The 24,323-nt window shown below is 41.1% G+C and overlaps 1 protein-coding gene across 2 annotated transcripts in view; it reads left to right on the forward strand.

Annotated features, from left to right (window-relative positions):
* The window catches only part of Ppp2r5e (protein phosphatase 2 regulatory subunit B'epsilon), a 143,950-nt gene that overhangs the window by 96,745 nt on the left and 22,882 nt on the right, over window positions 1–24,323 (forward strand). For both annotated transcript variants that reach the window (XM_057782234.1, XM_057782235.1), the window contains exons 4-5: window positions 3,031–3,132; window positions 11,665–11,757. In XM_057782234.1, coding sequence (XP_057638217.1) covers window positions 3,031–3,132; window positions 11,665–11,757 — 195 coding nt within the window. The remainder of the gene's footprint in view (window positions 1–3,030; window positions 3,133–11,664; window positions 11,758–24,323) is intronic.

Raw genomic sequence — 24,323 nt, forward strand, 5'->3', positions numbered from 1 at the left:
CTTTGCTGGAGAGCTCTTTACTCAGGCTGTGGAGAAAGTGTAGCAGTAAACTATTGAAACACTGAAGAAACGGCTTCACTTTGCTGTTCTTTTGATGTAGTAGTAGATGAAACTGACCAAACCAGAGGCTTTGAACACCGTACTGTCATATGTGTTCTTCTGAAGAACCTGCACCTGGAAAACTTAAATTGAAATATGGTTAAAGTAAAACTGTAATCTGTAGCTTTATAAATACATCTAAACTTTTTTTTTTTCCACAAATGCTTATTGAATACCTCGGAGGTATTAGGAACACAAGTGTATTGCAAGGTTTTTAGTTCTTATGGCTGGGCTGAGACAGATCAGAAAACAGACGGCTGCTGCAACAAGTGGTCAGCACTTAAGAGAGCTGGCATGTCCCAGGCCACACACAAGTTCCAGGGTCTACTCAAGTATTCTGTAGAATAGCCATGAAGACAGCCAACACTGATGAGAGCCAACTGATGAATGGTAAAGTTATCAAACATCTCCCCAAGTCATTTTAAGTATGAATGACTTATTCAGATAAAAATGTGATTTCAAATTGGGTAAAGGATTTTGTGAATTGGAATATGGCTGGCCGACTGAAGAGACATCTCGGTGGCTAGGTGTTTGAAAAGCCATTAGTTTTTTAAGTACACCATCTCATAATTGCTAGAAGAGAAAGTTTTATATAACAAAAATATGTACTCTAATATTTCCCCCTGTCATTTGTGTACAAAATATTGTCAGTTTACCTCCTAGAGCCGTAGGGAGACCTTGACATCCTAGCTTCCATTGCTCCTCTACTGGGCACTGACTGCCACTTGGAGCCGAGTTCTTCTGCTCCCAGGGGTTATTGGAACTGTCATAGCGTGTGCTTCTTGGCTATGTTCTTGGCTGCCATGTCTGCTTTGGGCGCATCTTTTCCGACCTCTGAATGGTATTCACTGCTTTTGCCTACTTCTTACTCTTTAGTTTCCTCTTTTAGCTCAGAGACCCCCCCACAACCTCTCGTTCACCCCTGCTTTCATTGTGCACTTTTTGGTCTACTTTGTTTTTAAATGTTGGGGTGCACAGCCCTTCCCAAAGTGATCCAGTAATGCCATGGCATTAAGTATCCATATACACAAGTTCTCATGTGTCTCCAGTCCCAAACTGTCTGCTTCACAAGTCTAGGTTTGTCTGTCTTAATGCCTTTAGTACACCCCCAAGTATTTCTACCAGAACAAGCAAACAAAACAAAAACACTTCTTGTTTTGCCCATTCTTCATTTTGGGGAAACTCATCCTTTGTTTAAAGATTTATTTCATTTTGTGTATGGGGGTGTTGCCTGTATGTATTTTTGTGTCCATGCCTGGTGCCTGTGAAGTTCAGAAAACGATGTCAGATCCCCTGGAACGGGAGCTAGTGATGAGTGTGAGCCAGCACTTGAGTGCTGGGAATCGAACCTGGATCCTCTGGCAGAGCAGTCAGTTCTCTTAACCAGTGAGCTATCATTTCTGTCAGTCCACACACACATAGCCTCTTTTTTCTGGCACCCTCTAGTTTGAGCTATCTCTGTCATTTTTATACTACTTAAACTCTCTGAAGCTATGGGACTGATTTTTTAAAAAACCAAGTCATGTGACCTCTGTATACAATCCATTAATGACTTCCTGTTTGCACTTCCAATAAAATTCAGTCACTTTTTCATAGCTTACCCACCTGAGCTGAGTGTTCATAACTGGGCAGTGGGGATATTACTTACAACTTTAACTGAAATAAAATTTTCCTGAAGGAGTAAGTGGACTTTTAACTTTTTTTATTCTTTGTTCATTATTATTTCCCCAGTGCTTAGGACAGTGTGTGTGTGTGTGTGTGTATGTGTGTGTGTATTATAGTTACTAATAGGTGTTTGAATGAATAAATATACTCACCTTATGGGTCTTCTAAAAGCTTTTCTTCCTCTGTGTTCAAATCAGCACATGAATCAGGTGTAGCACTTTAATCCAGGGTAATTTAAGTACTCTGGAGGCAGAGGCAGGCTGGTAGATCTCTTGAGTTTAAGGCCAGCGAGGGTTATCTAGGGAAACAAAACAACGGAAACAGAAGCAGCTCCTTACAGGTCAGCATTTGCCCCCTGTGTAGAAAGTCCTGCTAGGCTTCTGGAGTGCTGTCACCTTTCCTTTCTCCCATTCTCTATGTGTCCCCATTGTTCCTTGTTTTAGTCTTCAGGTCAGAGAATGTGTTTGATTACAATGTTAGGTGAGTATGGAGGAGGAGACAGCATGGAAATGAAAAAGGGACCATCAGAATAGCATTAATAAAGCATTTCAGAAATAGGCGTTTTGTGATGGGAATCCGGTAGTAGTAGTAGTAATAATAATGTAATAATAATAATAACAATAATAACAATCCTATGTAGTAGGAGATATATTGAGTTGTCTTCATCCTCAGTTCAACACTTTTCTACTTATAGTAAGTATTTAATTTGGATGTTGCCTGTGGCAAAGAAATGCTATGTTCATCCAGATTTAGACACAGATACAGTGTATCCTGGACTTCCATAGTAATTTGTAAACCCTTTGAGACAAGATTAGGTGTGATTTTAAAGGCTATTAGGAAGGTTCTTAAATTTCTTTCCTGATTCATTTTTTTGGGGGTGGGGGTCTGTGCAAATGCCAGAAATTTCATTATGAGGTAACAATAAACGTATAAATTGTGAATTGTAGATTGTGAGTGAGGAAGAGAAAGTGCTCACCAGCCATTAGTACTTATTTGTGTGTTAGTGTAGTGGACTAGTTAGAGACACACTGGACTGGTAAGTAAACAATCAGCGCTGATGGGACTTGTCCACTCATAGGGGTCGGGATGGCAGTGAGAATGCAGGGTGTCACCTTGGGGCCTTCCAGCTTTGCCTCGAGGTGGTTCCAGCCTGGAACCCGTGGAAAGAGGTTCCTATTTTCAGTTCTGTGGCATTCCCATGTGCACTGTGTCCCCAGAGCACCTGCCAAAGGTACTTGGAGCTGATTGCTGCTTGTTTATTTTTAGGTATCTTGCAATATATTCAGAACTCTCCCTCCTAGTGACAGCAATGAATTCGACCCAGAAGAAGATGAACCTACCCTCGAGGCATCGTGGCCCCACTTACAGGTACTTTGGCTTTTCATTTATGTTATGAAAGAAAACTCCATTAACTTCCCCTATTAGCATGGGGATTCCTTGAAGGAAGAGACCAAATTAGAAGACATAGTGGCAAACTGAAAAATGCTGTTTGTGTTTCTTTCTTTTTTAGTATTTCGAGACAGGGTTTCCCTGTGAATCTCTGACTGTTCTGGAACTAGCTCTGTAGACCAGGCTGGCCTCGAACTCAGAATTCTGCCTGCCTCTGCCTCCTGAGTGCTGGGGCTTTTGTGTTGCTTGTGCTTGATAATTAGCATGCTAGAAGAAGGGAACAGTGGGCTTCAGTGCAGTAACTACCTTTGCACGACCCACCAGGTCCCCGTGTTGCAGGTCCAGCCGCAGGTCCTTTTCAGAGCCTTTCTGTGACCCCGCCTACTGGGATTTCAGTTAAGAACAAAACTGTTTTCATATTAGTATTAGCTGGATATGACTAGGTCATGGGATACTTACCTCATTTTTAGCAGTAGATGCGGAGATACTTGTATGCCTTGTCTTTGCGATAACAGTGAGTGGGTTTCCTTTCCTTTCTAGTGGCGTGAGACAGAGACAACAGAAGAAGCTGTGGTGAAGGTCTGTTTTGGACCACCAGAGCCTTTTGTAGGCTAGTGGCAGGGATCATTGTCTGTTCCAGGGCTGGTCAGGACCACCAGAGCCTTTTGTAGGCTAGTGGCCGGCCTCCTACTTTGTGTACTAACACTTCAGCTGACACTTTTCAGCTCCTTGTTTCCTTTTGCCCTTTCTTGAGCCCAATATTCCTCAAAAGAAGAAAACAGAAGCTTGACTCTGTTGACCCCCTAAAGCCATCTTTCCACTGAGTTTGATGTCTTCAGAGGCCAGTGATGAATAACAGGAAGGAAAGGGAGGGGTGGAAGAGAAAGGATGTAGCCTTGTCCATCTTTGCCCCTGGGAGAAGCCACTGTGTCTTTGTGCCTGTTTACTCACTGACATTTCGAGGGGTGAGTTGAAAAGGCCCAGAGAGATCTAACAGTCTATGCTCTCCCCACTCTAGAGACTGACGTAGATTTGCCACTTGGCCTGTCCCCTTTGGTACCAACAGGTTGCTACGGGTACACTGTGGGCTGTTTTTCCTGGTTACAGGGCTCTTTCCAGGGCTGTGGTGTTTTTTTTTTTTTTGAAACATGTCCTCAGGCTTGTAATACTGTGTGGTCCTGTTAGATGTGCCAAGGTTGGGCAAATTACATTAGTTTAAACATTATTTGATTTCTTAGGTTAGATGTTTCTTTAGCTGCCTGGTGGATTATCTGTGCTGTAAGATCTGTAAGCCTAATGTGCTTTGTATACATATATCAACAGAAAAAGAACAGAACAGAGCCCTTTGAATGGTAGAATTTTTATCATGTTTTATTCTTTCTTTTTAAAAAAGAATTCTTTAATGACTTCTTGCATGAGCATAATGAACTTCCTCATCCTTTTATTCCCTCCTTCTGTCACTGAAACTTTTCTTTTTAACAGGTCTGTGGTCTACTTCCCTCCCTCCCTCCCTCCCTCCCTCCCTCCCTCCCTCCCTCCCTCCCTCCCTCCCTCCCTTCCTTTTTTTTTTTTTTTTTGTTTGTTTGTTTTGTTTTTGAAACACGGTCTTGTAGCCCAGAGATCTGCTAGTCTCGGCCTCTTGAGTGCTGGGATGTGCATGTGCCACTGTGGATTGATTTTTTTTTTTTAATATGCTATGTTGAATTAGGGTTGCTTGCATGAGCATAGGTCAGGGGTTTTTTAGTGGGACAAGGGCAGCTTATCAGTGGCTACACCACTGAAGGAAATGTCATGTCTTATTTTCTTTTCTGAGACAGGTTTTCTCTGTAGTCATGGCTCTCCTGGAACTTACTCTGTAGACCAGGCTGCCCTCGAGATCCTCCTGCCTCTGCCTCCTCAGTGCTTTCATTAAAGTGAGCGCCACCACAACTGGTTGTCACATCTTATTCTTGATGCTTGTTGGGTGCCACCTATCCTGGCCAGCGGGATATGAACGGTGGTCCCTGATAAACCTAGGGGAAAGGAATGAAAGGACAAGAGACACGAGAAATGACGGCAAGACAGGATTTCTGATCAAGCCGTCCCGTTTATTATTTCCTCAGGAGCTGTTATATAGCAAATGGGCAAAGGGGGCAAGGGAAGGGTGTCAGGAAACTCAGGTCTGCTGAAATTCAGGTCCGAAGACATCCCTGGCTGATAAATACTGAGGGTCTGTGATTGTTGACTAACAAAGGAAAATACTAATAGATTCCGGAGCCTGGTGCCTGCAGGTCTCTGCTAGGAGATAAGATGCCAGGTTGATTTCCTAGACCCTACAGAGGGGATAGAGGTAAATATTTTTCTTAACTTATAAGTTTAAGATGGCTGTAAACAAAATGCAGATCTCAAAATACAGGTCTTTGCTTCCGGCAATTCTTGATGCTTGATGCCAATTGGATTGACATTTATTCTGAGAGAAAAATAATTAAAAACTAGTCTCTCTAAGAATGTACTACATCTTGTGGTCTGCAGACCAGCGAAGGACTAGGATTCCCTTGCCCTTTGCAAAGCATTTTCAGCACTCTCTTAGACATCAGTTTCCCCTAAAATCCAACATGGACTTATTTCAATTTATCTTCCTGAACTTAAAAAAATATTAAAATTTTATTATAAAGAGCTTGCAAATAAAAGTGTACTTAATGATATAAAATAGAAGGTCAAATTGAGTTCTTAAGCTACTGCTTTAATGTGTATACCACATCCTCGCTTCACTGACTTACTGGTTCATATGAAGCTGTAGCAATGCTGAGGACTGACAATGAGACTTTTGCCCTTTTAGATACAAAGTCAGAAATGTTTACAAAATGGACTAGCTTTATGTGTGCTGACATCTTGTTCAAGCCTATAATCCTGCCGGTTCTTTCTTAGCTCTGAGGGAAGCATGTCTGATTAAGGTTGGATCCAGTGAAAGAAGCAGCAGATATGGTGGCACATGCCTCCGATTCCAGCTCTTGGGAGAGAGAGGCTGGGCAGTCAGGCTCAAGATCATCCTCAGCTATATAACATGTTCACGGCTACACTAGGCTATATGAGCTTGTCAAAAGATACACAGGTGAGGTCAGAGTGCCTGCTTGGCCTCATTCTCTGCCACTTTGTGACATCCTAGTGCAGGCTCCAGGCTTGTATCAAGAGTCGTAGGTTTCCTGTGGTTAGCCTTACTGCACAAATTAGCTAACTTCCCATTTCTCAAGTGGGTGGCTGTAACTGACGAGATCATTCAGGTAATCTCTTCAGCCTGGAAAGACGGCTGAGTGAGAAAGTGCATGCTGCACCTAACTGGGAATCCAAGTTTGGTCCTGGAACTTAACAGTGGAAGGAGAGAAATGACTCTTTTGACTTCCATATACAGAGCACATGTGCGCTCTCGCACGCGCGCGTGTGCGCGCACACACACACACACCACAATAAATAAATAAAATTTATTTATTTAAAATTAAAACAACAAATCTCTTTCTCTTCAAATAGATTATTGATGTCATGGTCATATCTCAGTAAAATTCCATGTTTTGTCTGACTTGTTATCCTTGAAGTGCTAGGGATGAGCCCCGAGTTTTGGGACATGCTGGGTAGTTCTGCTTGGTCTACATCCTCTGCCCTTGATTTTGTTTTTGTTTTGTTTTTAATGTGGTCTTCCTATGAAGTTTTGACTGGCTTCACTGTGTAGCCTGACTGCCTCTGTGTCCTGAGCACTGGAGTTGTGTACCACTACACCTGTCTAATAGTTAACCTTTAAATTATTATAACAACTGATTCTTTTCTGACCAAAGCATAGTATGGTGTTAAATCTTTTCACTTTTGTGAATTCCATAATTCACCACATGCTTCCTCTTCTGGACCACATTTTAGAAGAGAGCGAAGTGTGACTGTTGGAGGATAATAGTAAGAAAATGACATGATTGGTTAGTTTGTAGTTGGCTATTCTTACAGTCCAGCTAACTGACTGACTGTTCCTACAGAACTGTTTTAAATTTGTGGACAGGCACAGAATTACTGAAATAGACAACAGAATATCAAGTTCACGTGGTATTTGATCCAATATGTCAGAGGTTTACTCGTATGCATGTTATTTAATTTTTTCTAGTATTTCTATTGGTGTATTTTAAGCTAGTATGACATAGTTGCCATGGTTATTGTGTGCGTGTGTTTTCTGAGATTAGATCTGCCTTCCCAGTAGAATACAATTTTGTAGGACCTGTTTATAATTAAGGATGGTTTTCAGTGCCTTCTTGTGAGACTTGATGCCAAGAATGTCTTAACTTTTTGCTCATGGACCTTCCTTACGAGACCTCAAATAATAATTTATCTTCGTACCCCTAGTTTTTCCCTTTAGAAACTCTAGAGAGAGTTTTGATTGTGAGGTTCAGTTTTTGCTTATTTCTAAATGTGTCTGAAATGTTTCCACCAAGTCACTTGACCCTGGTGGAAAGGCTGATGGCCAAGTGCGGCCTGGGAGAAGGATTCAGGGCAAGGGTGGTTTGAGTGAGTCTGGAATTCTCTATGTAAAATCAAGAGTTGAAAAATGAGTGTTTTGAAAAGAACAGTTGTGTGAGGAGTAAAAATTCAAACCATATTGTGACTACAACACCACCACATCACTGGGGAGACCCCCCCCCTCGAATTTATACAACACTCACATCACTTTTTAATAAAAGCTTTTAGTTACATTTATTATTTGTGTGTAAGCGCATGGACACACACACATGAGTGTATGTTTGGGGGCGTGTCAGAGGACACCTTTTGGGAGCTGCTTCTTTCTCTTTTTACCGTCTGGGTTCTGAGACTTGAACTCAGCTCATTAGTTTTGGTATCAAGCACCTTTCTTCACTAAGCCATTTCACAGGTCACTATTAATTCTTTGACCACAGTTCTATGGTATTGTCCTTTCCCCGTGTTTATTGGTTACTGCATTGTTTGAACTATTCATTATAAAAACAGAGGTGGTTAGGGTTGCACTGTGTAGCTCTGTCTATCCTAGAATTCACTGTGTAGACCAGGCTGGCCCAGAATTCACAGAACTGTCTGCTTTTCTCTTGAGTACCAGGATTAAAGGTGTATGCCACCGTGGTGGGCCAACGGTGATGTTTAAAATGCTGCTGACTTAGCATAAATGAAGACAAGTGTCAGACTGGTCAAGTACTGTTTTATTTCCTGTCTGCTCTTGAAACTTAAAGAAGGCCATTTCACTTAAGAGTGTTTGAAGAACATCAAAAGTGACTCATTCTTTTACATTGTGGCCCCTGAGCATCCATTTACAAATTTTCTGCATGGTGATGAGAAGTATGCATAGATGATATTTCTGCATGCTGCGGTACAGTGGTGAGCCTGTGGAAGGATGCTGTGCGACCGCATGAATAGCAGGCTGTACCGGCTGCTTTTCCATGAAGCATCATTTGTGCTTTACAGAACAAGCTGGTTATTAAGGTTAGGCATTTGGCAGATATTTCCCTAAAACAAGGAGCCCAATTGATAATTCTTTTTTTTTTCTTTTTTTTTTTTTTTTTTTTTTTTTTGGTTTTTTCGAGACAGGGTTTCTCTGTGGTTTTGGAGCCTGTCCTGGAACTAGCTCTTGTAGACCAGGCTGGTCTCGAACTCACAGAGATCCTCCTGCCTCTGCCTCCCAAGTGCTGGGATTAAAGGCGTGCGCCACCACCGCCCGGCTTGATAATAATTCTTGCTGCTGAGAGAATCTGAATACTAGAAACATAACTTAGCGTTTGAACTTTGGAAAGCCAGCATCCATTATATAGCATCTATCTGTCTTATAGTAGATCTACGTGACATAGTGAGCTTTTCTTTCTTTTTTTTTTTTTTTAAAAAAAAAGATTTATTTATTAAACATACAGTATTCTGGCATGGAGGGCACCAGATCTCATTACAGATAGTTGTGAGCCACCATGCTGGGAATTGAACTCAGGACCTCTGGAAGAGCAGCCTGTGCTCTTAACTTCTGAGCCATCTCTCCAGCCCCCCATAGTGAGCATTTCAGCATGCCAAAATTTAAAGACTGTTCTTGGGAGGGAATAAAAATGTGATCTTAAAAAAAAAAAAAAGATACTGTGAAATAGGATTCATCAATATTTGAAAAGTCTACATGAGCCAGTGAGCCAATAATTCCTCCCTGGAAAATGACCTGTGTTAGGAACATACACGATCAAGGTCCATCCAGACTGTTGGATAGTTTATTGGTATCATTTCAGACTCTGCATTGCAACCTATTTTTTCCCCTACTTTTAACCTTTTATGGTGTGTGTGTGTGTGTGTGTAGTGCACATGGCTTTTGGAGGGTAATATCAGAAATTGTTCTCCATTGTTCTTCAACCTTATCCTTTGAGGCAGTCGCACCTAGAGCTCAGTGGTACACTAGCCAGGTTGCTCTGATGATGCCCTCATCTTTGCCTTCTGAGACTGGAGATATAGGTGACCCATACGCCCACACAGCCTGATATGCGTCAGTTCTTGCTTGAATGACATGTACTCTTAATTTGTAAGCTAAACTACAACTCAAGTTTCAGAAATGACAGACAGTTGTTGAGTTTTGATGTTTTCATTAAAGAAGAATATCTCTGATTCTGAGAGAAGACTCTAAGATACTCTTTTCCCGACCTTAATTTTTTTTAAAAGTATATTTCAATAAATCACAGATTGAATAGTCAAGAATATGTAAATCTGTCTTCTAATATACCGGATATTCAAGAGTTTTACCGAAAACATAACCAATGCAATGCCTTATTTATCTTATTTTCTTAGCTCAGTGTTTTCCTAAGTAAACAGCCTGACCTTAAACTCACAGCCCTCCCACCCCATTCTCACAGTCCTGGGAATTCAGGCATGTGTCAGAACACCTAATTAAGTTCTTTTCTTTATAATACAATTTTAAAATTTTATATATATATATATATATATATATATTCTTATGTTAACATGTAATGAATTTTATTGCAGAATGAAATGAAACATATTTAACAATTTCTCAGTGTTTCCTTATAAACACTAGTGAAACACATCTAAATTAAATGTTCACACATACACACATATTTATCTCATAAAGCTCTGGGTGTGTCTGTCAATTTAAGTGTGAAAGGAAAAACCACAAATGTTGTTTTCGGCAAATGATGGAGATTATGTTTGTCATGTACAGAAGGTTTTGCATGTAGCATTACATTTAATCTTACTATCATCTCCATTGAAAAAAGAAAGAAACAGAATTTAAAAGAATGAACACGTCTAGGTTCATACAGTTAGTAAGGGGTATAGCTGGGCTTCTAGCCCAGGGTTCCTCTCTTAAGAGTCTTGGGTCAGTAATGCTGCTGTCTAGTCTGATGTGGCCTTTAACATAGTTTATTATACAAACAAAGAAAATAAATATTGATCCTGCACTGTTTATCAGAACAGTTATTTGAGGTTGCCCCTGCACGTGTGACTATGTTGTTTCCAAATGAAGATACTGAGTGACACAGACATTGCTTAGAAGAGTGTAAGATGATATATACTTTCTTAAGGAAAATCTGGCAGTGATGATGAACAATCTGAAATGTTTGGGTGTCTTGATCTGACAAGTCCACTTTTAAAAATATTAACTCATGAAGTAATTGAAGAAGTGTATGTTCTGTATAATTCAAATTGTGGAGTGCTTTGCTAGAGAAACCCTATAGAAACTACTTAGATACCTGAGCATAGGCGATTGCTTAATTATGAACAGTGGAATTCAAATTATTAGTAATGACTTACTTACTGAAAATGATGGTTTGAATACTGGCACAGATTATTCATAATGTACCATTTAAATGATAAAGGTAGCTTTATCAAAATATGCAAAGATTTATATATAGTACAGATACATGTTTTGGAGAGGGAGTGTACATAAGCTTAGTGGACTGACAAAATAACTCAGCAGGTCAAGTTGTTCTTGATGAAGTTGACTTGAGTTCTGTCCCGGGACCACACAGTGGAAGGACTGAACTACCTTCCTGCCTACCTGCAGGTTGGGGTTGGGGCGAGAGATGACAAACTGTGAATAGTGGGATTCTCTATAAAAGGTGAGAATATGGATTTTTATTTGCTTTGGCTATATTTTTTGCTTTTAATTTTAAAAGTTAAAAATTATAACATTAAACTAGGCGAGGTGGCACATGCCTTTAAATCCCAGCACTCAGGAGGCAGAAACAGGCAGAAAGATCTCTCTGAGTTAAAGGCCAGCCTGGTCTACTCAGTGTGTTCCAGGACAACCAAGGATACACAGAGAAACCCTGTCTTAAAAAGCCAAAACCCAAACCAAAACAAAACAAAAAATACAAAACTCAAAACCCTATACAACACTAACTGTGCATCACAGGCCAGGCCAGCACGACTCGTGGATTGATAGTTAAACTTAATTTCCTTAGCCCTGTTAGCTTCAGTGTAATGTGCTTCTTGTAGATTTTAATGTTCTTAATGAATTCTAATTTGAAGTTAACTATGATATTTTTGTTACAGCTTGTATATGAATTTTTCATACGATTTTTGGAAAGCCAAGAATTTCAACCCAGCATTGCCAAAAAATACATAGATCAGAAATTTGTATTACAGGTAAGCATTTTTTTTTTTTGTAGTTGTATGCATGTAATTTATTTGCCAACACTTTACTTCATTTTGTCAGATACTCTTAAAAACAACAACAATCTTGCTGGTGGTTGTTATTTTGCCTCTTAATTATAGGAGGTAGTTTCTGCTATTGCCCATTAAAAATAACAATGCCTTTTCAAAATTATTTGTGGTGGAATTTAAAACTAAACCATACTAAACACCAGGAATACCCATTCCTAAGTCTTTCTAAGTTGCTTTCTTAAAAGTTTAATTATAGAAGAATTTTATTTATATGACTGGTTTCTACAATTTCTAAAATTTATATTTATGCCGGTGGTTGTGGTGCGGTGGTTGTGGTGCATTCCTTTAATCCCACTATTTGGGAGGCAGAGACAGGTGAATCTCTCTGAGTTCAAGGCCAGCCTGGTCTACAGAGTGAGTTCAGGACCGCCAGAGCTGCTTCGAGAAACCCTTTCTTGAAAAACAAACAAACAAACAAAAACCAACCAAACAAAAAACAAACCCCAAAGAAACAAAAGCATTATTTATTTTGTGGACGTGTTCATGAGGTATGTGTGTGTCACAGCTCTAGTAGAGGGGTCAAAGGACAACCCCTCTGGAGTCATTTCTACCTTAGTCTTGTGGGTTCTGTAAATTAAAAACTCAGTTCATCAGTCTGGGCAATCAGTACCTTTACTGCTAAGTCATCTTGCAGGTCCAGTGTATGAATCTTTATGTTGCTTTAAAACTTACTGTCTAGAAAAGGTTTTTAAAAACAAACACTTTAGACTATATCTATTGAAAGTGAGTAGGTGAGCTGGGGCACAGAGCACAGGTAACAGAAATATTACAATATTTATAACTATTTATGACTATAACTGGGAAATAGCTCAATTTAACTCTTTAAAATTTTTCTGCAGGGATTAATTCCAGCCTGTCCATCTGGGGCACCTTAGGGAACCTACTTTTCCTGGTTCCTTATTTCACATCTTGAAACTGTTGACCATATCTTCCTTTCTGCTTGGGGTTTGGGGCGCTTTGCTGAGACTGAATTTTTGGGAAACACCTCCTTGCTCCTGTTGTGTTCTCCAGTGGATGACACTGGAGAAGGGTGGTGTATGGACTGCCGCTCTTTTGACAGGGAAGAAAATATCTGTCTCCCACCAGTATAGGAGGCCGCTTGTTTGTTCCCAGCTGCCCAGACTCAAAGTAACCACACAGAAACTGTATTAATTAAATCACTGCTTGACCAATCACTTAAGCATATTGATAGCAAGCTAGCAAGCTCTTACATCTAGAATTAAGCCATTTGCATTATTTTATATTTTATCATGAAGTTTGTGGCCTACCGGCAAGGTTCCAACTAGCAGTTTGTCTTTCTCCTCTGTTGGTTCCATGGCGTCTCCTTGCTTTTTCCCCAGTCCGCTGACGGCACAGCTGGCTTTCTGATGCTTTCCCCTCTAGGCCTGTTTCTGAGCTGTCCTTCTGTGTGGTTTGTTCCTACCTTGGGCCCTGCTAGGCTACATAATACTTATCAGCCTTTGGAGCTGAGGAGCTCCCTCTAATAATTGCTGTCGCCCCATCCCAGCCCTGTCTCTCTTGCTCTGCTGTACCTTGCCTGACCCTCAGTTGGCCATGCTTCCCACTTCTGATTCAAATTCAGGGCTTTTCTCTACCCTCCTCTCTCCCTGCTTTTTTATCCAATACCCAGACTACACCTAGCCTTTCTGTGGCTTGTATCTTAAGACATAAAAAAATCCTCATCTTCTTTTTCACAAAACAAAATAATATTTTCCTTGTATATTTTCTTTGAGCAAACCTTTTCTTTTTCTTTTTTTTGTAAGGTCCCAGGTAACATCAGTGTACCAAAATTTAAAGAATTATCATCAAAAGTAAAGTAAAATATATTTTTTATTTTATTTTATTTTTTTTTTTTGAGGCAGTGTTTCTCTGTACTTTTTTTTTTTTTTTCTTTTTTTTTGGTTTTTCGAGACAGGGTTTCTCTGTGGTTTTGGAGCCTGTCCTGGAACCAGCTCTTGTAGACCAGGCTGGTCTCGAACTCACAGAGATCCGCCTGCCTCTGCCTCCCAACTGCTGGGATTAAAGGCGTGCGCCACCACCGCCCGGCTTGAGTTTAGTGTTAGGACAGGAGAAGGAAATACAGCAGATGGAGGGGAGTCTTCTGAGTAGGCCAAAGTCCATCAGAAGATAAGTGCCACTGAGTTGACAGACAGACACATGGCATCTTGTTACAGGAGAGGCCCGCTTGTTTAGCTTAGCCCTGAAATAACCACACATAAACTGTATTAATTAAAACACTGCTTGGCCCATTAGCTCTAACTTCTTATTGGCTAACTCTTATATCTCAGTTTAATTCATTTCTATTAATCTGTGTATTGCCACATGGCAGTGGCTTACTGGGAAAGATTTGGCATGTCTGTCTCTGGTGGCTCCATGGTGTCTCTCCCCGACTCTGCCTTTCTTTCTTCCAGCATTCAGTTCTGTCTTCCCTGCCTACCTAAGTTCTGCCCTATCAACTAGGCCAAGGCAGTTTCTTTGTTCATTAACCAATGAAAGCAACACACAAACAGAAGGACTTCCTACACAGCATCTGGTCATTAAAATGGTCCAGCTCTGGAGGAAATAGTATTCTGACAAGTGTTGACCTAGCAGTTCCATGAGACACAACCAGATGTGTCTACAAAGATATTGAATGCTCCATTGTGGATGATTACACCATTAGAAAAAAAACTTAATAGGTCTTCATCAGGAGTTGGTTGAAAAAACTATAGACTTTCACATAGCAGAATATTCGTTAGTAAAAAGAATGTGAGCAGTGGCACACATGATATGTTTTGAAATGGTGCATGCATGTTATAGAATCCCATAGTTTCTAAGTCTTGTCTGTTATTTTAGGGGAAAGGCATGTCGGTGTTTTTGTCTTAGTGCATTGGTGTGCCTCTACAGGTCCTCTCTCCTTTATGTGTGTGATGTACTTCAGGCTCCCCAGTGAATGCTTGAAGCCACAGACAGCATTGACCCTGTATGCAAGCACTGCGATAGAGTGATGATGGCCACTGAGTGACCCTCCATGGATAAAGAGTGATTGATGTTTGTGGTCGGAGGCAGTGAGACGCTGAAGCTTTCTTATGATAATCCCTCAGAATGGCTATTTAAAACTTAGGAATTATTTCTGGAATTTTCTGTTTACTATTTTTGGATCATGATGTAAAATTGAGAGCAGATATGTGGTTGGGACAGAAACTGCTTTATCTGAGACTGGGTAATTTTTAAAGAGCAGAAATTTGCTTTTCACAAATCTGGAGATTGGGCAGTTCAAAAATCCATGTGCTGACATCTGGCAACCATCTGTCTGTGTTCTCACGTGGCAAGGGTGGAAGGTAAAGGGTGAGAGCTGGGCCCTCACCAGACAACATGTGTGTCATTGTGTGACTCCACTCATGGGTACTGTTGCTATCTCAACTCCTCCCAAATGGTTCTACCTCTGTGGTATTGGGGGGCAAGTTTCCAAAATATGAGTTGGGGGGGACACTGTAACTATAGCGTTATGCACTAACAGTTTTGGAAGGAAATAGACCAGATTGTTGGTAACTGTGGGGTGGGTGTGACTGTCTTCCCACTCTGTGACTTACCTAGCTGGTTTTGCATTTAGAAGAATTGTATATGCCATAACAACCGTCAGAAAGAGGTTTCTGCTGCAAGTGCATTCTTACTTTGCTTTGCATTTTTCATAAACCTCTGCTTACTTATGTATCAGCCTTCCTGAGACTATATTTTTGTAGGATTCTGCCCTTTTATGATGAGTATTCATTTTTTTTCTTCCTTTCAGCATGTGGATATGCCTCTTTAAAACCTGAGCTTGCTTTCTGTGGTGTCTCAAGGGCTTTTTATCAAGAAACAGAGTGGATTGGTTGTCAGGTGTGGAGGCTGATTTGAGTTCAGTCTTGTTATTTGTTTGTTTTAGAATAGAGTCTCACAGTCACCCTGGCTGGCCTGGAATTTGCCATGTAGACCATGCTGGCCTCAAATGTGTGACCACCTTCCTGCCTTTGACTCCTGAGTCCTGGGAATACATGCACACGTCACCAAGCCCAGCTTTGCCAGTTTTCATTGTATGACCTTAGACAAGTTTTACAACTGCTCTGTCCGTCCGTTTCCTCATCTGGAAAGGAGATGTCAAAGAGCCACAGTATGTTGTATAATGTTGTCAGGATGACTGAGCAAATGTACAACTGCTCAGGACAGCTCCCAAGAAGGTAGTAAACATTGTGCTTATATGCTACTAATATTTTAATTTAGGATCAACTTTGTTTTGGGAGCCCTTTTACATTGTGTTTTCTTTAGTGGCTGCAGGTGTGAAGTTATCCATTATTAGCCTGCATTTGCCTAGCATGTTATAATTATTTGACACCTGACTTTTACTATAAAATTCTTGGGTACCCTATGGCTTAGATGGTTCTTTTTAGTCTATCTTCTTTCAGATTTCATGTGTGTTTTCTTAAGTCTCTAAATTCTTTGTCATTTCAACATTGCCAATTGATATTTTTTTTTCTAACCAGTGTTGTATTTGAATGTGTGTTAGGACCAGGAATGGAAGAGTTGGGTTAATCTGCTTAGATGTTTACAGAGAGGCAGTGTGGGCATGATGGCAGAGTGCACTGACCCCTCTGCAGTCCACTCTCACGAGCCTGTGTCGTCTGGACTAGACAGTGAGCCAGGCACATGCCCTGGCTCATTGGACTTTTAAAGAGAAGCTGGAGGTCTGGATTATGAGTGGATTTCCAGACAGAATAGCCTGTGTCGTTGAGTTTTGTTGCAGGGTTTTGAATGTTTTCATCAAGGGCCTTGTTACTCACCCAGGAAACGTTTGACTGCCCTACTTGAGCAACATGGTGATTTTATGAAAAAGATTTACAGAACCTTTATCATTTTTTAAACTTTACTCTTCTACATCTTTGTCAAAGATGGCTATTGAGTAGTATACCATGTGTATGGCAGAGTTGCTTTCAGATTTATATAAGCTCCCAGCCTGCCTCAGCTATGGAACAACATTTGTTCTCAATAAAGATCATTTTCATCTGCTTAAGGGGTCTTGGGAAATGTTTTCTTCCAACTGCCACTGCCCTTGCCCCCCCTTTAGAAGCAGACTGATTGCCAACCTTGGATTGTTTCATTGTGAATCACTGTGGCTCTTTAGTAGCGTGTTTCTAAGATTGCCTTCAACCACTCTCTAAATCTGAAACAGTCCATGGTTGCTAAGAGACACACAAGTCAAGTATCCTATAATATAGCTACTGCTGGAGATGGTTGTTTAGTAATTTGTACTTTACATTTGCAGTTATATTTAGACATAATTAGCATGCAGATTATGCAAATCATTAAGTTTGGCCTCAAAGTGACCTTTGATATTGTATATTTAAAACCTCAAGATAAAATTGGGCATGGCCCAAAGCAAGCTGTGAATGACTTTTAACTTCTCGCCTTAAGTGAGTTCCATGAGGTCTTGAATATCCACTCCAATACAAAGATATTTTCCAAACCAGTTCCCCGAATATGTCACAATGTTTACATTTATCTCCCAGAACCTACAGCAAATAGAACGTTAGAAAATCTATTTTTGCCAGGGGTGTTGTTATCTGTCACCAGCTGACAGTGAGACACTCCCTTCCTGCATCACCTTCAGTCCAGCATTAGCTCAGAACCTGTAAAAGGGTCAGTGAGGCTTGTCACCAGGCCTGTCTGTACAGAATTGTCCTCTGATCCTCACAGAAATACGCGGTGGCATGTACCTCTCCTTCCCATCGTAACATACAATAATAATAATAAAATTAGTTCTTAAATGTACATTTGTATTTTTAATTATGTATCTGTGTGTGGGTATGCACGTGTGTGCAAGTGCCTGAGTAGAGCAGAGCCTTTGATTCCTTCTGGGAACTGGAATTCCAGGTGGTGAGCTGTAGTTGTGGGTGCTGGACTTGAACTCTGGTTTCTTGGAAGAACATTATATACTCTTACTTGCTAAGCCACCTCTCCAGCCCTAGCACAATATCTTTTCACCTGTATTTTAAAGGGCTTAAGACTTGCTGCTCTAGCTGCTGCCTGCAGGGCAGCTTCCTGGGCAGACTGTATCTGCAGGTGGGCTGTCTCTGAGAGCTCAGATTGCTTTCTTTTGGAATTCTTAATGCTTTTCCGAAAAGGAGCACTCCCCGTCTGGCCATGTTGACTCTGACCCCCCCCCCCCATGTAGCCATTCCCTGTGTATCTCCTAGTACCTTATTCAATAAAGCAGGCTCTGTGTTCAAATGCTGATCAAGATCAAATCGGTTGTATTAAAATGTAATCACAAGATTTTCTTCAATCAAGGGGATGATGACGTGCTTTTCTCTTTTGGACAGAATGAGTAACATTAGGAGGAGAATGTGATTTGGGGAGCATCATACTTGAGTGACTGAAACCCATTGGGCCTTGAAGTCAGAGGTGCTCTACGCTGAGGCCAGCGTGTAACCTTGTGATCGCTTGTCTATGCTATGCTTTCTAGTGGTGGCTGCTGATAGTCACCTCACGTCAGTATAGCAGTTAGATTCATGAACTCCCTGCTTCCCTGCTGGGGATTGAACCCAGACCTAGGCAAGTACTTCTGAGCTGCTCCCAGAGTCCTGTCCCCAGGCGGCTGTTTGCTTGTTTCTGGCTGTTTTTTCTGTGTGCATTGCATGGTCCAGGCGAAGTTCTCAGGGATTCGGTTTTTCATTTTAGGATAGCTATTGCCAACAGGCCAGAAACATGGGGCTTGAATTATAGCACTGTGTCACTTCAGATCAAGACATTAGAATACCCATTTTATTCATTATCTACTTGAACATTTTCTTTCTTAAGGTAATGTATAGAAAACACTTATTTTGGTTTGCTTGTACACATGTGAGGTGCACATCGGTCAGAGGACAGCTGCAGTAGTCAGATCCTTCCTTCTACCAGATCAAATTCAGGCCTTCAGAATCAGCAGCAGCTTGTGTGCATCTAAGTCACCCTCACCCCACTCTACTTTTCTGTCTTTTCCCTTGAATGTGGATTACTTACCTCCTGAGTGTGGAAATTAATAAGCCTGTACCATTACACATGGATTTCTCGAACATTTCTGGTGTTCTCAAAACTGCTACTTTATATGGAGAAGGGCAGGGCAAACACTTCTTTACTGCACTAATAGGCAGTTACAACTGTAAGTTTTACTTAAGCTCCCTCCCTCCTTTCTTTCCTTCTTTTTTAAAAATGTTTTTTAAAGTTTCTCTGTATAGCCTCGGCTGTCCTGGAACTTGCTTTAAGTCTTAGTGATCATAATGAGTATTAGTGACTTTGAAAGTCAGTTTTAAGTATCAAAGTATTGCCTATTTTAATAATTGAAATATTTTATATAGTTTATAATGAAAAGTAGCAAACTTCTATTTCTTCCTTCTCCAAATCCATAGTCTCATACCCTAGAGAGAGTGATATTCATTTTTTAACTGTTTGCATATATTTATCCCCTAGTTTTTTCAGACCAGGCTGGCCTCATTCATATTGACCCACCAGCCTTTCCCTCCAAAATGCTGGGATTAAACGCGTGCACCACCACACTCATGTTTCTTTTCTTTTCTTTTCTTTTTTTTTTTTCTTTTTCGAGACAGGGTTTCTCCGTAGCTTTTTGGTTCCTGTCCTGGAACTAGCTCTTCTAGACCAGGCTGGCTTCGAACTCACAGAGATCCGCCTGCCTCTGCCTCCCGAGTGCTGGGATTAAAGGGGTGAGCCACCACCGCCCAGCCCTCATGTTTTTTAAAAAATCTTAGTTGATTGAGAATTCTGTCTGTGCTTTGATCATATCCACACCCAGTTTCTCTCAGGTTCCTTTTCCACCCACCCAATTTTGTGTTTATCTTAAAAAATATTTAAAACAATTTTAAAATAAAGATTTATTTTAGGGGGCTGGCTCAGAGGTTAAGAGCATTGCCTGCTCTTCCAAAGGTTCTGAGTTTAATTCTCAGCAACCACATGGTGGCTCACAACCATCTTTAATAAGATCTGGTGCCCTCTTCTGACCTGCAGGCATACACACAGACAGAATATTGTATACATAATAAATAAATATTTTTTAAAAAGATTTATTTTACTATTTTTATGTGTATGTCTTCACGTATGGGAATATGTTTGTGGGCACCTGCACAGGCCAGTAGAGGACCTGAGCTGCCTGATACGGGTGTTAGAATTGAACGTGTGTCCTCTAGAAGAGTATAGGCTCTTAATCACTAAGCCATCTCTCAAGCACCCTGCCCTACCTTTTAACCCATAAAGACCATTTCATGCTGCCCACATATTCTTGGATGTGTGGTCTTCCACTGAAGTGTGGTCGCTAGCTACCCTTTTAGATAAAACTAACTTCCTCTTCCAGCATAGAACTTTCTTTTTTTTTTTTTTTGGTTTTTCAAGACATGGTTTCTCTGTGGCTTTGGAGCCTGTCCTGGAACTAGCTCTGTAGACCAGGCTGGTCTCGAACTCACAGAGATCCGCCTGCCTCTGCCTCCCGAGTGCTGGGATTAAAGGCGTGCGCCACCACCCGGCAGCATAGAACTTTCTTAACCCTAAGGATAACAATTGTTGGCGGTTTCACTCGGTTTTATTCCTTTGTGTTGTTCACACATGACCTCTGTGGGGGACACACACGCACATGTGTGCCAGTCTCTCTGTTTTTCTTTTGGAGGCCTCTGTCCTTGAAGTCATGCTCATCCTATTCAGATCTGTACTAGTTGCTTCCCTAACTATATCCACAGTGATCATTCTGAGACCTCCTTTGTCAGTCTTTGGGGACATGTATTTGTTCACTTATCTTTGTCTTATTTCCTAAGAAACACACACACACACACACACACACACACACTCTCTACTTACATTTAACTAACTATAAACTTACATTATTTTGGTAATCTATCCTGCGTGTTTAAGGAATTGCTTCACTGACTTCTGACTTCCAGGGATGGTATTGAGAAAATGAGTAGAGTACAATATGCTGTCCTCTTTAGAGACCTGGAAGCCATTGAGATCTTTGTCTTTAACTTCAGAAATTTCAGAGTAGTGTATCTTTGTATTTCTTGTGCATGGCCCTTCATGAGCTCTGTTTAGAGAGGAACATTTATAGTCCTTTCCTACTCTACAGTCCCTTGGGAGAATTGCACCAAGTTCTTTCTTAGATACTGTTCTTTATGTTGTCTTCCTGTCTTTCTGGGTTGTTTGGTTGCCTCCTGTCTCTGCCCCTGCTTCTGGACCTGTTGTTGTCCAGGTGTTTTCTTCCTTCCAAGTGTTTCTGCTTGCTTGCAAAGGGCTAATTTTGACAGTCTTAATGTTACCATCCTTCTGCCAAAATTTTTATTTTCATACATTTTAAGTTTCCAAAATTTCTTTTTGAGGTTATTTATCTGTTGTAATATTTTTTGTTTGTTTCAGGAACCTAATATAGTCGTATCTGAGAATGTTGAACGTTCCTTTTTTGCAAATATTTCCTACCCCTTGCATTGTTGCTGTTTCTTCTGAGTTGATCATTTTGGTAGAATGTCTACTGATTCTTCGTGATAATCATCATTAATTACCCTCATCTCCCAGAGCCCACTCTCTGCCTGTGCTGTAGGTGGTGTGCATGTGTACATGTGAGTTTGCAGCTCTGATGCTCGGCAGGTGGCTCACAGTAGGATAATTGAGCAGGGCCTTGTCAGGTCCTTCTTCTGCCCGTAGGCCTTTCTTCAGGATCCCAGTGTACCCTAGAAGAGACCTACTGATCTACCTTACCCCAAATTGGGAGCTTAGAGAAAAGCACTGGCTAAGGCCTCACTGAAGTATGAAGGGTTTCACTTAATCCTATTACTTCAGTAGTGTTTTGTTTAGTAGTATTTGATATCTGGGACTAGACCCTTGCTCATGTTCTTTGGCCTTAGACTGGATGTGTTTAGTATACTGCGAGGCACGGGGTGCAGAGGGTATGGACGCCTACAAACTCTGAAGGTGCCCTGGTAGGTGCTTCTCATACCAGAGTCATCAGAGGGCATGCCTTCCATTCTTAAACCTCTGAAGCAAGCGTCTCTGGTGGGAACTGGCATCCTGTTAGCATTCCTCCCTGCTGGGAGGATGGAAACCCTTAGCGGAATGAGCAGGAGGAAACTTGCTACTTTTTGTCCATTTCCCAAGTCAGAAAACCCACACAAGTCTGACAAGTCTGAATTGTTCTCCAGGCTCCTCTGCTACGGGTGGGAGGTTGGGGGTGTGGGGTTGGGAGGTGAGAAGTGGGGATGGGTAAGGGGAGGTAGGGAGTAAGTAAAGTGGTGGTGGCTGAGGTGGGGGTGGGATAAGGTGGGAGGTGAGGTGGGGGTGAGTGAGGGTTGCTGAGGTGGGCAGGTGGTGTCAGGGTCAGGGGAGGTGGGGAAGGGGAAGTCCTTCATGTCTGGCTGGAAGGCCATCATTGTCCTTTGTTTCGCTGTAGATTTATTAGTTTTAAGGTTCAAAGCAGGACTTTTAGCTAAGTCATCACACAGTCTATCTCTGTTAGTCTCGGAAGTTGTTTTGTAAAGCTTGGACTCAGCGTGTCGACATGTCTGTCTTTGCTTTGTAATCAATTTGGAAACCTTTGGTTTTCTTCGACAAGTTACCTGTGATATTGGGGACGTCATGATTTATAGATGGGGGGTACGGTGTTTTCTTAAATTGTTTTGTATACATGTTGGGTTTTCGAAATAAGAGCTCACCCAACTCCCCACCTCTTTTAAAGGTAATGCCTTTCATGCCATTACCCTTTCAATTTCTGCTTCCTCTGTTGTTCAGGCCAGCAGGAAGCAGCCAGGCCTGTCTTTCTTTGCTGCAGAGGATGGTGCGTTTAACAGGACACTGCAGAGGCTTTAAGTCAGGGTCCTCCTTAAAATAGATTTTTTTTTTGAGAATCTAATGAAATATTTAGTTAAATAGTCTTTGTTTAATTATACAGTTATTAACTCTTTAGATCAGCAATACAGAAGCTCAGTTGATTCAGGTTTTGCTAACATTCCACCCCACAAACCTCTTCTTATGCTGGCTGCATATTACTCATTAAGCCCCATTGCACCACTTAAAGTAGAAACCAGATTAAAAAATAGAAGTTGAAAAGGTTAATTTCCATGACCAAGGAACGGAATGCAGTAGATGGGTTAGATAGCTTGAGTAGTTTTGAGTGTCTCTTACATAAGAGATAATGAGCACATCTGAGGCACACACACCCTCCCTCTCCTTTCTGACCTGTTAAGGCCACCTGTTTTTCCTTTCTAAGTAGAATGCATTCCTGTGCAAGTAAATTGTTAACTCACTGCTTGCCTCCCATAGTTAGCTGGAAGTCTGTGTCCCGAGCAACAAGGGTATCCATGGCAAGAGGAAAAGGCTCACACATACTTGTTTATTGCTACTTGAGCAGCCATATGACAGTTATTGCAGAGAGTATCATCAGTCAGTTAGGCTGCTGCCTTCCTTACCCCACAATCCCTTGGGAAAATTGCACTGGTTTGGGTGTGATATAAATGACCCCACCCCCATGGTCTTTTGCATTTGGAGGGTTGGCACCCAAGGTGGCAGTTTGGGCGAATGATATGGAAACTTTAAAGTGTAGTGAGAGGACCTTAGGTCATTTGGGGCACACTCTTGGGAGGGATTATAAGATACAAGTTTCTCTTTTTCTCTGTCCTGGTTGGAGTTGTAATGTAATCACTTCCTTGTCGTTTGTAATTGATGACTCCCTTATCAGTGTGGTCAAGGGCAGTCCTGGCTGTGTATGCTATTCATTTTGGACATTGAGCCTTCAAAATTGAAGATTTAAAAAAAAAAAAAAAAAAAAAAAAGAGCATTCTTTTTCACAAGTGGTTTGTGGTAAGTGTTTTGTTGTAGTGACAGAAAGCTGATCAGTAAAAACACTTGTCCCAGTTCTTTTGTGTGTCTGTTTGGGGAGGGGGTTGGCTAGCTCTCTCCCTAGAAGCCTTCTCTGTTACAGTATTTCTTCCAAATAGAGTAGATAAATCCATTATGCGCTTGTACAACATCTTGAACTACTTATGCTGCTTGTTTATTTTTATCCACCGTTAGACTAGACTTTGTGAAAGCAGATTATGTCTGACTTGCATATCACTATATCCCTGGCACCTCCTTGCCCATTTGTTGGCTCTTAATATATACTAATAAAGATTTACTCAAAATGCCCAATTGAGAACAAGCTGATAGATGATAAGCACTGCAAAGCCAAGCTTGTGCACTGTTTCGCTGTCCATTTTAGAAGACTATCCTTCAGTTTTTACCTCCTGTCATATTTGAAGGGCTTTATTTTTAATTAATTAATTTTGCCCAGAACTGTCTTTCTTCAAACAAAACCTTGTGCATATGATTATCGTCCCCTCTATATTGTGAGACTCAGCCTCACATCTCTGTCACATGGATTTATGTATGAATAACTATATGTAATCATGCTTGCATAACACATACACATAGCCTTTTGTGAGGACGAAGGTAGGCAGCTTTTATTTACA

Source organism: Chionomys nivalis, chromosome 10 (genome assembly GCF_950005125.1).
Source record: "Chionomys nivalis chromosome 10, mChiNiv1.1, whole genome shotgun sequence".
NCBI lineage: Eukaryota > Metazoa > Chordata > Mammalia > Rodentia > Cricetidae > Chionomys > Chionomys nivalis.